Source organism: Lepisma saccharinum, chromosome 3 (genome assembly GCF_977018435.1).
Source record: "Lepisma saccharinum chromosome 3, izLepSacc3.1, whole genome shotgun sequence".
Classification (NCBI taxonomy): Eukaryota; Metazoa; Arthropoda; class Insecta; order Zygentoma; family Lepismatidae; genus Lepisma; species Lepisma saccharinum.
Window position 1 is genome coordinate 33,932,545 of NC_139231.1, and position 12,670 is coordinate 33,945,214.

The following is a 12,670-nucleotide window of genomic DNA, read 5'->3' on the forward strand; positions in this document are numbered from 1 at the left end:
AAATGCTGACACAAAGAACTGGGAAAATGAAGCAGACAAACTTGAAACTAACAATTACATGAAAATTACTCGAAATATATGCAAAGTATATGCATGTTATATTATGTCTATTTTGAACATCCAGTTACCACACACTTGTCACGAACTAGCAGACATGAAATTTTTGCATAAAATCATTAACGGCAAAATTAAAACCGAATTCCTTGTCAACCAATTTCATCTACGAGTACCTGCACGGCCAACCTGCAACGTAAAGCTCTTTCACATTCCCGGTACAAGGCTCTCTTCTACAGCGGTCTCTTTACTATAGGCTCGCCCACTTATATAATAACCTGCCTGTAAATGTTGATATTTTCTTGTCAGAACACAGTTTCCGACAATCACTAAGAATGTATATGTAACAATTTCTTTTTTTTTTTTTTGCGTTTGCCATCTTGTTTTTTCTTGTTGCTACAGTTTCAGTATAAAATGGTCTTTCAGTGCTGTAACTGAAAATTTAAGTAAATAAATAAATATGCACTAACGTCCCAAATATGTATTCCAGAACTTCACCAGAATAATCCACATCAAGTAAAATTGATAAATCCATTGAGAGAACATGAATTTGGAAAAAACAAAACAAAAAAACATGCAAATATGCAAAAATCCGTCCCCTAGTCAGATCCCACCATGTTCATGTGTTGTTCATAAAATATTTAATGTATATAAGTACGGCACTGTTATGGACATCCATATTCCAAAAACTCAATATGCTGACCAAGGCAGAAATTTATTATATTTTAAAAACATAAACTAAACGTTACGTTTCAACCTTCTAGCAAGGTCTTCTTCAGACTCTGTACCAAATACAAATGAAATAAGGTACAAAAGATTGATTGATTTGTTGTTTTAAGTCCACTTTATGCACAGTATGGCTAATCGGGACTGGACCTACAGTTTAAAGGGGGATCCGAACCACTAGTGCCTCCACCAAGTATCGAACCCGGGAACCCTTGATTACAAGGCGACGTTGCAACAACTGCACCATCAGGGAGGCCTAAGGTACAAAAGAGGATGATACATATATACACAAAAATCACTTCCCTCCAAACAAAATATTATTAGGAAGTTGTTACCTGGAACATTCCTTTCCAGGTGTTCCAGCAGCTTCTCCTGTTGTTTCACCTGACAGGTGATTTAGATGAACATTTCCTTTCATCTGGAACGTGGTTGGACTCCTTATCTTACCCTCTTTTTCTTTTACTTTATTTCTTTATTCATCTTCCTTCTTTTCTCCTCCTTCGCTCTTGTCCTTTCCACTTTAACACCTTCTTCCATTCTTTGTTTATATTCAGTCCCCCATTCTAGTTCATTGTGTCTTCTTCCTCTTTCTTCTCTATTTCCTTGGCCTCCTTCCATTTCTCACTCATTTTCTCTTGTGTCTGGAGGGGAGTGATTTTGGTGTATATATATATATATCATCATCCTCAATTGTACCTTATTTCATTTGTATTTGGTACTGAGTCTGAAGAAGATCTTGCTAGAAGGTTGAAACGTAATGTTTAGTTATGTTTTTAAAATATAATAAATTAATGCCTTGGTCAGCATATTGAGTTTTTGGTTATCATGGAAACAAGGCTTAATGGTGTTATCCATATTCTAACTTCACATATGCCACCACATTCTTTCTTAGAGCACATAGAATAATTTATAACAGTCAGTCTGCATCTGGTTTATTTAAAATTACAATGTATAACACAGAAAATCAGAAAGAAGTACAAAAAATCTAGTTTGTCAAAATAAAAAAAATACATTGTTCCTGCATTGCTCTGAGTGTTATTTACATATGAATGCAAATAATTGTTTTCTCTTTCATATGTATATTTATATAGAATGCAACATCAATATATAATTATGCTGTTACATAAATCAGACAAATAAAAAAGTGCAAGAACAAAGTAGAAATCATGACTATAAAGGACAAATATTGTCTATGAAGAACTATTTCTGTATAATTAATCCAACCCACATACCAAGTTCATGACCTTTTTTCTAGGATATCTACAAAATCACCAATTAATTGCATGCAAAATAACAATTTTTGTACAAATATAAACAGAGAAAATGGACTAGAATGTTGGGCAACAAATTCATACATTTTCAATAAATATAACAAAAAAAATGAGTTCTTTTTTTTACAGTGGCTTTCAACAAGTGGGAGCACACAAATTCACCAGAGCATTTGAACATTACAATATTAATATTCTACAATAATTCTATTTCATATTACTTCTGTATATCACACATTGTTTCTTACAGTCTTTCATATTTACAGATAATATATAAATAGCTTGAACACTTTGTTAGAACTGTCTGTTTCCTTACAGAAGTAAATAAACGTACGAACTCCAGCATGAGCATGCTAAAACAGAGCTATTTGATTCTTTGTTACATAGTGGATGGACTTATTGTTTCAGTCACTTCTTGGTTGGCACAAACTTTATGAAGCAACATCATAAGCAAGAACGATTTCCATTTGTAGTCTATTTTTCATTCAGTGCCTAACAATGAGAGTTCCATCCCGGTGACAATATACACATGAGCACCTACATGTACAAACATGCACATTCATAACATTTTTACAATATGAGGTTCCTTTCTTGCATATTGTGGTCAGTCAATTCTTTCTGTCACTTAAGGTACAAAAGCAAGAAATCACTACTCATTATCTCATATACAAATGCAAAACTTTAGTATTTATGCTTCACGCACTTGAAAAAACACTAACGGTGCAAGTAAAACAGAAACTTCAATTTACAATAAGCATCACACTGACTTCATTAGGGAAGACAAGTGATGGTCTGAAGGAAATGAGATGCTTTCAAAATGTTGAAGTCTCCATCCTTCCCTTAGTGTTGTTTCAAGTGCAAGGTTAAAATATTACAGTGCGCCACAAGTCATTAAACATACTCATAAATCATTACAGTGCGCCACAAGTCATTAAACATACTCATAAATCATTACAGTGTGCCACAAGTCATTAAACATACTCATAAATCAAACTTATTCAAAAGAAAGACAAACTTTCAGTGATGGTGATCTTTTATAAACAATAATGGCTGCCATCTTCAGGTCAGAACTATGCCCAAATTTGTATTCAAGAACGAAACAATGTTACTGTGTTACTGTCATTAATTTTTATTTGCAGCCATTATTATTATGTTAAATGATATGTTCTTGTTAATATTATGAATCTTTGTAAACGAGGGAATGTCCAATTCCCAAAAAAATTAAATGTTTTGTTTTTAGGAACAAGGGAAGTCAAAGCTTGACTGAAAATACAAATACTAGTTAAATAATAATGTTACTAAAGTATCTACACTTTTATGTATGAAGTACTGGAAATCTGGTCTATTTCTAGAATAGAAGACTGTCTCGCCAATTGCCAAGATGAGAGAGGGAAAACTATAGACATAATTGGTCTAAAATTTGACAAATTGAAGAAATGCAGTTACAAACTTTGAAACTAGTCCACTTTAATCTTGTAATAACTAATTGTCAATAAGCAACTTTCCCATAATTTAAAATTTGGTATAAAATTAGTCCAGTTAAAAATTACTACAAATCAGAGCACAGTAATTCATTGAAGTAGAACTGAAGCTTAGTGAAATAAAGTCATTCAACAGGACCCAAGCAGTTTGTAATTATCCCTGTTACCATGTCATCTCATAACAATGGAAACAACATTACTTGCATCATGAAACAAGTGTAACTTATTGTGCTTGAATGAGTCAAACATGTGTGTTGATGAAATATCACCAAACACACATATTTTTCTTGCTCCATTAAGTAAAAATATTCATGCAGAATATTTTATGTACATTTTTCTTGTTATACAATCAGTAACATTAAAACACTATGAACATATTTCTAATATTTTGCTAACATTACATTTACATCATAGATATAGAAGCAAGTTGCACATTGCTTTCTAATGTGAATATCCTTCCAGACCCTGACGTTAACTTAAGAATACTGAATGTTTTAAAAAAAAATGGAATCCTTTCTAAAATATTTTCATGTTGTTGATTGTATAATGCAAGAAAATTCTATCTAAAAAAATGATTTCTTTACAGCACATGCTATTCGAGTGTAGCTCAAAATAAATTATTTATATAAAAATCGAAGTTCACTATCAGAAGCAACTTACACACCTTTATGAAAGTTTAAACAGCATTGTAACCTTACATTATGAACCTGCATTCATATTCCTTCCTACAGTATACCCAGCAATGGCGGATGTTACTTTACCTCATTGTTGCAGCATCCAAAATGGTACATTTGTATTATACTGATAACCCGTTGTTGTATAGGGCATTTGCTGTGTTTGTGGAGCATACGCATTTTGCTGCACAGGCTGCAACTGTGGCGCTGGTTGCTGGCCCTGTACATACACATTATGCTGAACAGGTTGAGGTGGACCACTCTGAAATGATGGAGGGATGGCTTGATTCTGCATACCTTGTTGATTGTTGTATATCTGTGGCTTTGACGAGTAGTGAGTGAATGTTGTTTTGGGGAACGTATTCTGGCGCGAGATATTCGGATGGAAACCCTGGTTCCCTGGATGCTGCGCTGTCTCCTCACTGCCTTGGTCTTCATCATCTGACCCGTAACCTTAGATAAAAAGAAAGAATAGCTTTTACATTCAGTTAATGGTTGTAGAATCAATTAATTTCACACATATATAATTTTATCAACAATTCAAATACAATCAACAAATATCAAATGATGCATACCCTGACATCAAACTGATTGTATGGCTATTATTTAGGGTTGAGCAGATACTTTTCTACAGTCTGCCAAAAATATCATACAACACTTTTGCAAAGTCTAAATATCCTAGAAATTACAAAGAATGCATAATCTTCTTTAATTATCATCAACCATCATTGTGTTGAGAAATGGTCTTTGTGATAAAATGATTACCTCATGTGTAATTATGAATATCTTAAAGCAAAACTCTGATAGATTGCTATAATATAGTTACAATGAAAACTCACACATTAAAATTTTTAAATATTGTGAACTCCTTTTAATTGTTGTAATATTGAAGTATCGGTATTGGTGGACATAAATAGGAATATCAGCACTGGTGTTGGTATTAATTCAATCCTCTTATTACTAATTGAAACTATGCTAATTTTATGAAACAAAAAATGTGCACTGTTAAGAAAAACTATCTGGAGTGATAACTATTAGGTTAGGAAACCAGTTAAACCTCATGCATACTAAAAGGGATTGAATTATCTGAACAGGGCAGCTTCTCCAGCATCATGACAAAACTTCATTTACAATTCAAGGATAAATTTTCAACATTCCATAGCAATTTATGGTGCACACTAATTTTCTGTTTCTCAAGGGTAATATTGTGATAAGAACTAACACAAAAAAATGCAGATTTATGTTAGAGGCCAGATGAAACCAAAAAATGTCATTGAGATGAGTGGGATATGTGGAGAGAGGTGTGTGGGAAAATCACTCCATGACAAAGCAAACAAAAGAAGTGACGACTTGAGAAGGAAAACAAGGGAGTGATCTGTCTGGTACTCTATTGCAGAGGACATCATGGTGCTACACGGACTGCTTAGCCAAGGAGTGCGAGGTAATGCATGTCTACACTTTTCCTTTATTTTACAAAAATATTAACACAAATTGATCAATCATCTGGATATAGCAGGCCACAATCTAAAATTTTGAATAAAATGATGTCACACTGTTTGTCCACAAGGGAAAACCAGTAATTAAATCACAAATAGCTATAAAAGGAATAGTCCGATTGATACAAACTTGAAAAAACATTAATAATTATACTTTCATATCCCCTTATTTCTCAATGTAATCCCCTGATGCATTCATTCCATATCTTTTCCAGTGTCCACATTACCTGTCGCATACAACTCTGTGGTCTGTTGCATCAGTTAAATTTGCACCCCATGTTCAAACACTCTCATCTCACATATCGTGAACCCACTTTTTGGAAATCTAATGATCCTGCATAATGCTGCAGGCTAAACCATGAGAACACCTTTACTATCTATTATTACTTGTCTACAGGCTCGATTCATCTCCACTTTGCATGTCCACTCCCATAAGAATCTTAACAGGATGGCCTAGTAAGCATTCGTCAGTACACCTTATCGACCCAATTGTGTATTGTTTCATGTGATAAACATTTCTCACTTTAAAGAGCAAGCATTTGTATTCGAATAACCTTAACATTAATTAACATTTTGCAAAATTCCCTGACTTTTTTCCATGGCCATTTCATTTATCAGCTCATTTCCCAGGATTTCCAGGTCAGGATGAATCCTGACCAGACACAAGTTCTTAATGGCTATGAAAAAATGAAACGTAATTTCATCATAATGTCCACCAATGTTGAGGCACTTGCCATAGAAGGGCATCAGGTGTTCATGATTTCCACAAGATAACCTTGCTTGAGCAAATGCCTGCCACCAAGGAACTTTTTCAGATGCACGAACACATGAAAATCACACAATGCCAAGTCTGGGATGTAAGAAGGGTGATCAAATTGTCCCCCAGCAAAAACATAATTTATAGAAAAGTACTGTGTACATACCTGCAACAGAGCTTAAAGCTCCTTTCTGTCTCTTAACATCAAGCTCGTTGGCTCCGGTTCGCCCTTTGTCACCTAAGTAAAAAGAAACAATAAACTCCAATCAATAAAAAAATACTTTTGCAACAATATTCTTCTGCAACAGTAGAAACTTTCCTCTGTAGCATAGTGTCTCCCTCCTTCATGGTACAAAAATGTCCATTTCATCATACAAGGGTAGGTTAACAAAAGAAAGAAAAAATGTAACTAAAAACTTTTTTAAAAAACAGACTACACATTTTCTGTTGGATCATTATGCAAAAGGTACTTCTTTATTTTCCTGTAAATTAATATCAAAGCAAAACTGTGAAATTCAATTATTACAGCAAATATCCTAAAAAACTGGCTAATATTTTAATTTGCAAAACACTTCTTGTAAATGATACTGTAGTTCCTGAAACAGGCTAATGAAAAAAAATTAATACAAAAACAGAAAACTTGAAAATAAAATGACAAAAAAAGCATCATTTGTACTGTATAGAGTATGATTATTGACACTGTAGCAGGTCTAATTCAGATGAAGCAAATTCAAAGAAGCCATTTACCACTACATGTATCACGTTGATAATCAGCTAGATGGTATATTGACAAGGAAGGAACATATCTTGAGTACTTTTTGTGCTAAAACCACCATATTACTATTAAAAAAATAAAACCTCACAAGTTGAAGTAGATCATTAATCAGATCACTCAGTTTTCCAGTGTCAGTCAGCTGTGCTAACAAAGGCTTTATGGGGAATGACGATTAACCAGTAGTACTAAGATCTGATGACTCAACATACATATATGAGAAAGAACAGTGATTCCCGTCAAATGAAGAAAGTACAAGTTAGTAAATTAGTGTATGCTACTTTCAGAAGTTGTCAAATTTGAAGGGTATTATTATCTGTACCATTACCATGGAATGAAACCACACAATTAGCTACTGTAGCTAACAACATTCACTGAAGCATTATTGGGTTGATGCATACGTTTGTAGCATTTGTGTTTGATATGGCAACACTGCAGTGTTAGGAGTTTAACATTTATCATTTGAATTTTGCAATTTGAAGGAAGTTGGTGCTAACTGTGGACAAACGAATATGGAGTATCAAGTAGAAAAAACAAACTTAACAGAGGAGCAAAGGCAGCTTGAAACATTTTTACCGTGTATGGGGAGAATGTCAAAGGGGAAAGCAGTGAAAAAAAAAATGGTTCTGCCATTTCAAAGAGGACAATTTTGAGTGTGATTCTCCACGTTCAGGAAGACCATTGGGCTTTAATGAAGACTGTTTCAATGCTTTAATCCATGATGATCCACATCAGTCAACCCGAGAATCAGCAAATGTGATGTACTGTGACCATTCAACCATCGTGCAATATTTGCATTTCATGGGTAAGTTTCAGGATATTGTACACTTTAAGTGCTCCTGCAACACGATAATGAATGACTACACTCCGCTAACATGACAAAAGCTGCTATTCAGGAGCTTGGTTGGGAGGTTATTCCACATCCCCCCTTACTCCACTGATCTTGCACCCTCAGATTTCCACCTTTTCCACTCTTTATCCCACAATCTTAAAGAAAACTCCTTTGATAACAAATACATTCTTCAAACTTGGCTTCACGACTTCTTTAACTCCAAAGCAACTGACTTCTTCAGGCGTGTAGTCAAAAAAACTGACCCAGCATTGGTAGACAGTCAGAGAATGAAGGAAGATATATTACTAATTAATTTCTGTCTTTTGTTCATCTCAAATGAGTATCAAATAAAAAAAAAAAACTTTTGCCATGGTGAAAAAATGCTACGAACTTATGCATCAATTCAATAAATGAAAGGTTAAAATAAAATAAGTGAATAAATATCAGGATGACTAAAAGCTTGTATTACAGAATAAAGAGCATGCAATAATTTAAGCATTCATGCTCCTAGATTGGTGGGATCAAAATTTGTACTTGCAACTTCTTTCCTATTCCACTGTAACAAACAAACTTCACCTATTGACCAATTAATTCCCTATACTAAACATTGTATTGGGAAATTTTTTCAATGGCATAGTCACAGTACTTGCAAATAACTTTAATTGGAATGAAAAAAGATGCACGTCATCTCAAGGCATACAGAACAGACAAGTAACTGTAAATTATATACAGTGAGCACACAAGATAAATAGTTCAGATAAAAAAACATACAAGCAGTGTTTCATCTGTTAATCAATCAGCTACATAGTATATTTACAAGAAAGGAACATGTCTTCAATACTTTTTGGGCTAAAAGCACACAGGTATCTGCTGCATCTTAAACATGTGTAACTCGTATACAAACATTGCAATTCTAGGATACAATAAAATCGAGCAACACACATAGAATTAGAAACAAGGGGTATGTATCTACATGTATTTATTATGGATGGAATAGATTGATCATTACTATATTGGTATCAGCTGATATAAGCATGTGGGGGATCTGTTTATCAGTAAGATTATCAATAGCTTTATGGATCTGATCTATCTAATAATAGCCTTTATTTTTTATGTTCATAAACATATAATTCATATACCTATTTTTTGTAAACTAAATGTCTAAATGTGCAGTTTTTCAAAGCAAAACCCATTGCTCTCACCTGGTACCCACACATTTATTAAGAAGGCTTATGAATCGTTGATGTTCTTTAAGGGTGTCTACCAGTCGAAAAAGTCTAGAAATCAACAGGTAGGTCAAGAAAGTAAAGAAATTATGTGGTCAACAATTTTAGATATTTTTTTTTTAGAATATAGTAAATTTACATTGTTATATACCTGTACTGGGTTTTGATAAAATTTAATATTTGGAAGTCTAAAATTGCACTGAGTTGTGGTTAAGATTTGTTCCCTTTGTTTCTTAAGAATTACATTCTTGTATGCGCAAAGTTTTGTAAAAATATTAAATAAGGTAATGTGGCCATTCCCCATCCAGGATTAAGCCTGAAGCATTATTTTATACAAGCATTGATAATTAAAGCAAGTCTAAATCTCTTGTTAAAGTACAGCTTCAGATTTTATCTTAACCAGCATTGTGCTAGGGGTTTTTCATTTCATAAAAATATCTATTTCCTGAATTTCCAACTATACTTAAGTAGGGGGCGATTAAATAAATGTTGAGAGAAAGGTAAAGAAAAATTTCAATAATTTTGGATTCGTTATTTTGGTAGACTGCCTGCAATTAAATATCAGATTGATAGAAAAATGGTAATTGGTATATTTTGTATTAATACTTGATCAGTATAGACAAAATTTTCCTATTGATCCATCCCTCATATTTGTTAATAGTGAAAGCAAAATTATTACTTGTATTTTTAAAATAGTCCACCCTCTAAACAAGAGTTTTGATAGACACTACAATCATGCCAGAAACTTATCAAATACCTTTAAAGTCGTATCTACTTATCACTTGAAATGGAAAACAGAATGAATCGTACTCCAAGTGCAAACTAATATTTAGCTTAACCTTATGAGAGCGGCAAAACACTGAAGGAAGCATTTACAAGTTTAGTTCCTGATAGTTCACGGTGCAAAAATCAACTAGGGCTTCCTGCACCTCACAAAGGGTCATTGGTTTCTGGCAAATGAAGACTTCACATGATGAGAACAGTTCCCTATTTACATTTAAAATTTTAAGGAATGATGCACCAGTGTATAAGTTTGGAATGGGATCAGGCAATTGATTCTCCTCCTGCATCAGCCATTAACGGCATATCAGGAAAATTGCCAATATTTAGAAAGATCCAATACTTCTACAATAGCTATCATATAGCCAAATGGTTATCACTTTCACCTTTGGCGTGAGCAGTCCAGAATTCAATCCCCAGCGAGAGTTTCAAAATCACTATGTTGTCCCAGCATTGTAAGGACAATTGGGGAGCTACATGAAAGTAATAACAGATGACTGGTGTCAAAAGCTACAAAAAAGCAGTGATGGGACCTGATGTGCTGACTGACGCATCACCCAATGGTAAGCCTTTTGGCTGACCTTGGCCTTTCAAGGGCTGGAGTGACACAAGACACCCTGTCTCACCTAGGGTGCCCCCAAAAATGCACTATGTACCATTGAAATCAGGATGGGCTAGTTCATTCTACTATCTGCAGCTAACATGTAAAGTAACATTCCCCTTCCCTCTATTAATACACTCTTGATTAACAATGAAATAGCCTCTAAAAATATCAAATTTGAATTTTTCATTGATAAATGGCAGCACAAGATGTACAATTTTTATTGGTCAAAAAATCATTATTTTATCTTTTATACAAGTTAATCGAGTCCTTAAATATATGAGGAAAAATACAATGTGTAATTGATTTGATAATAATAATACTTCACAATTTAATTTCAAGTCTTCAAATGAACAATTTTTCATCAATTCATAAGTTCTAGCAATTCTCTAGTGAGCTGATTAGTTGACAAATAACAGTACTTATTTTGAGTACAAGAAACTAAATTGCTTCTTTCTGTTTGAAAGTTATTGCTTGGTGCCTGTGCTAGGCAAGTTAACCCTCCGTAACCTGAGTGCCGCCTTTTTTTAAAAATTTTGAATCATTTTCCTTACCAGTGCAATAATGGCCGGGAAAACACTTAAGTAACCTATCTACACTATTCCCATGAAATATAAGAGGCATTCGAGCCATTTTCCTGGCGTTCTTTCAGTAGCTTACCGGTCCCCCTTTGGCAGCACTCAGTACCACGTGCGGGAACGTTTCCTACCTAAAATCATAGCACGCGAGCCATGAATTTGGCGGAAATGAGAAGAATAAAATTACAGTATGTTGTTTGGAATGCAAATTATTTGTATGCAGAAACCATTGCAGTACCCATACAAAATGTCAAGAGTTGTCAAAAATAACGATATTGAAAAGTTACAACATTCAGTTCCTTTTATTTGAGTGAGTATGGATTTTTTTAGGCATCTCATAAAAGTAGGAGAAACATATTGAGATTTGAACATTTTAAAAATATTTTGTAAGTTTGTTCGAGTTGTGTTTCATACATTTGATTGCTTTTTAATGAGAGTCAGCAAGATCTTGACTGAGAAACTTGGAACAAATAGCTCCTTTCTAAGCCCATGTATGATTTCAATTCATAATACGTTGAAAATTTTGTGAATGGTGGGTTCATTTTTTAGTTCCTTCATTATATGGCAAAGTTTAAATTATTTTTATAATATTATTTTTGATGCATTTGCTTCAAGAGTATAAGCTTGTAATTCTATGAGAGACTTTCTACCATTCTGTAATTTAATTCCTTTAATAGCTAATAAAAATGTCAAAAAACGGACATGTTTTTGTTCATATAGATTTCGCCTGCTTTTGTGTTGGTGTAATTCAATATCGATTTGCATCAATAATTTATGTAAATAACTGGTTTGATAGGGTGGCAGCACGTGCCACGCTGGACGTTTGTGCTACTATGAGGGTACGGATGACGGAGGGTTAAAGAAAACAGACCTCTCTTTTTCATATTTCTAATTGAGTTTAGTTTACTTGGTTGAAACCTATAATGCTATACAAGTCTTTTCTTGAGACTAACTTTCTTGTATGGGGTAAGAGGGTATTTTTCCTCATTGTATCCTATTAATTACATGCCACCGCTCTCATACAGACCTGCCACAGTGTCTCATATTTCTGTAAGCTGTTAAGTGTGCAATTCTGTCATATACTATTATTAGGGCACACATTCTTAGGTTCTAAAAAATAGGTATTTAGGACTTTATGTAAACTCCACTAAAGGTCTCTTAAATAAAATATGTTTTTCAAGTACAAACAGGGTTTTTAGGCATTTATAGTTCACTTAGGCATTTTAGGTCCTATAGAATTTCAGTAGAGGGGTACTGTGTACATGAAATGAAATGCAAATATATCTAAATAGCTAGAACATAGAAGAAAAAAAGGGTACAGAACTAGAAATAATTTCCATAGTTATTATAGTTGCGAATATAAAAGATCAGCTAATGTATCCGTTTTTGTCAAATTCCTAAATGCATTTTCTTAAAACAAAAACC

General features: G+C 33.7%; 1 protein-coding gene across 3 annotated transcripts in view; it reads right to left on the reverse strand.

Annotated features, from left to right (window-relative positions):
- Nucleotides 1-2,998: 2,998 nt before the first annotated feature.
- Nucleotides 2,999-12,670, reverse strand: part of LOC145984967 (uncharacterized) — a 94,562-nt gene continuing 84,890 nt past the window's right edge. For 2 of the 3 annotated variants that reach the window (XM_083118414.1, XM_083118413.1), the window contains exons 14-15: nucleotides 6,623-6,694; nucleotides 2,999-4,656 (exon numbers count right to left, since the gene is read on the reverse strand). In XM_083118414.1, the coding sequence (XP_082974540.1) occupies nucleotides 4,292-4,656; nucleotides 6,623-6,694 (437 nt within the window). In that variant the 3' untranslated portion in view covers nucleotides 2,999-4,291. The remainder of the gene's footprint in view (nucleotides 4,657-6,622; nucleotides 6,695-12,670) is intronic. The other variant, XR_014441382.1, reaches the window with a different exon arrangement.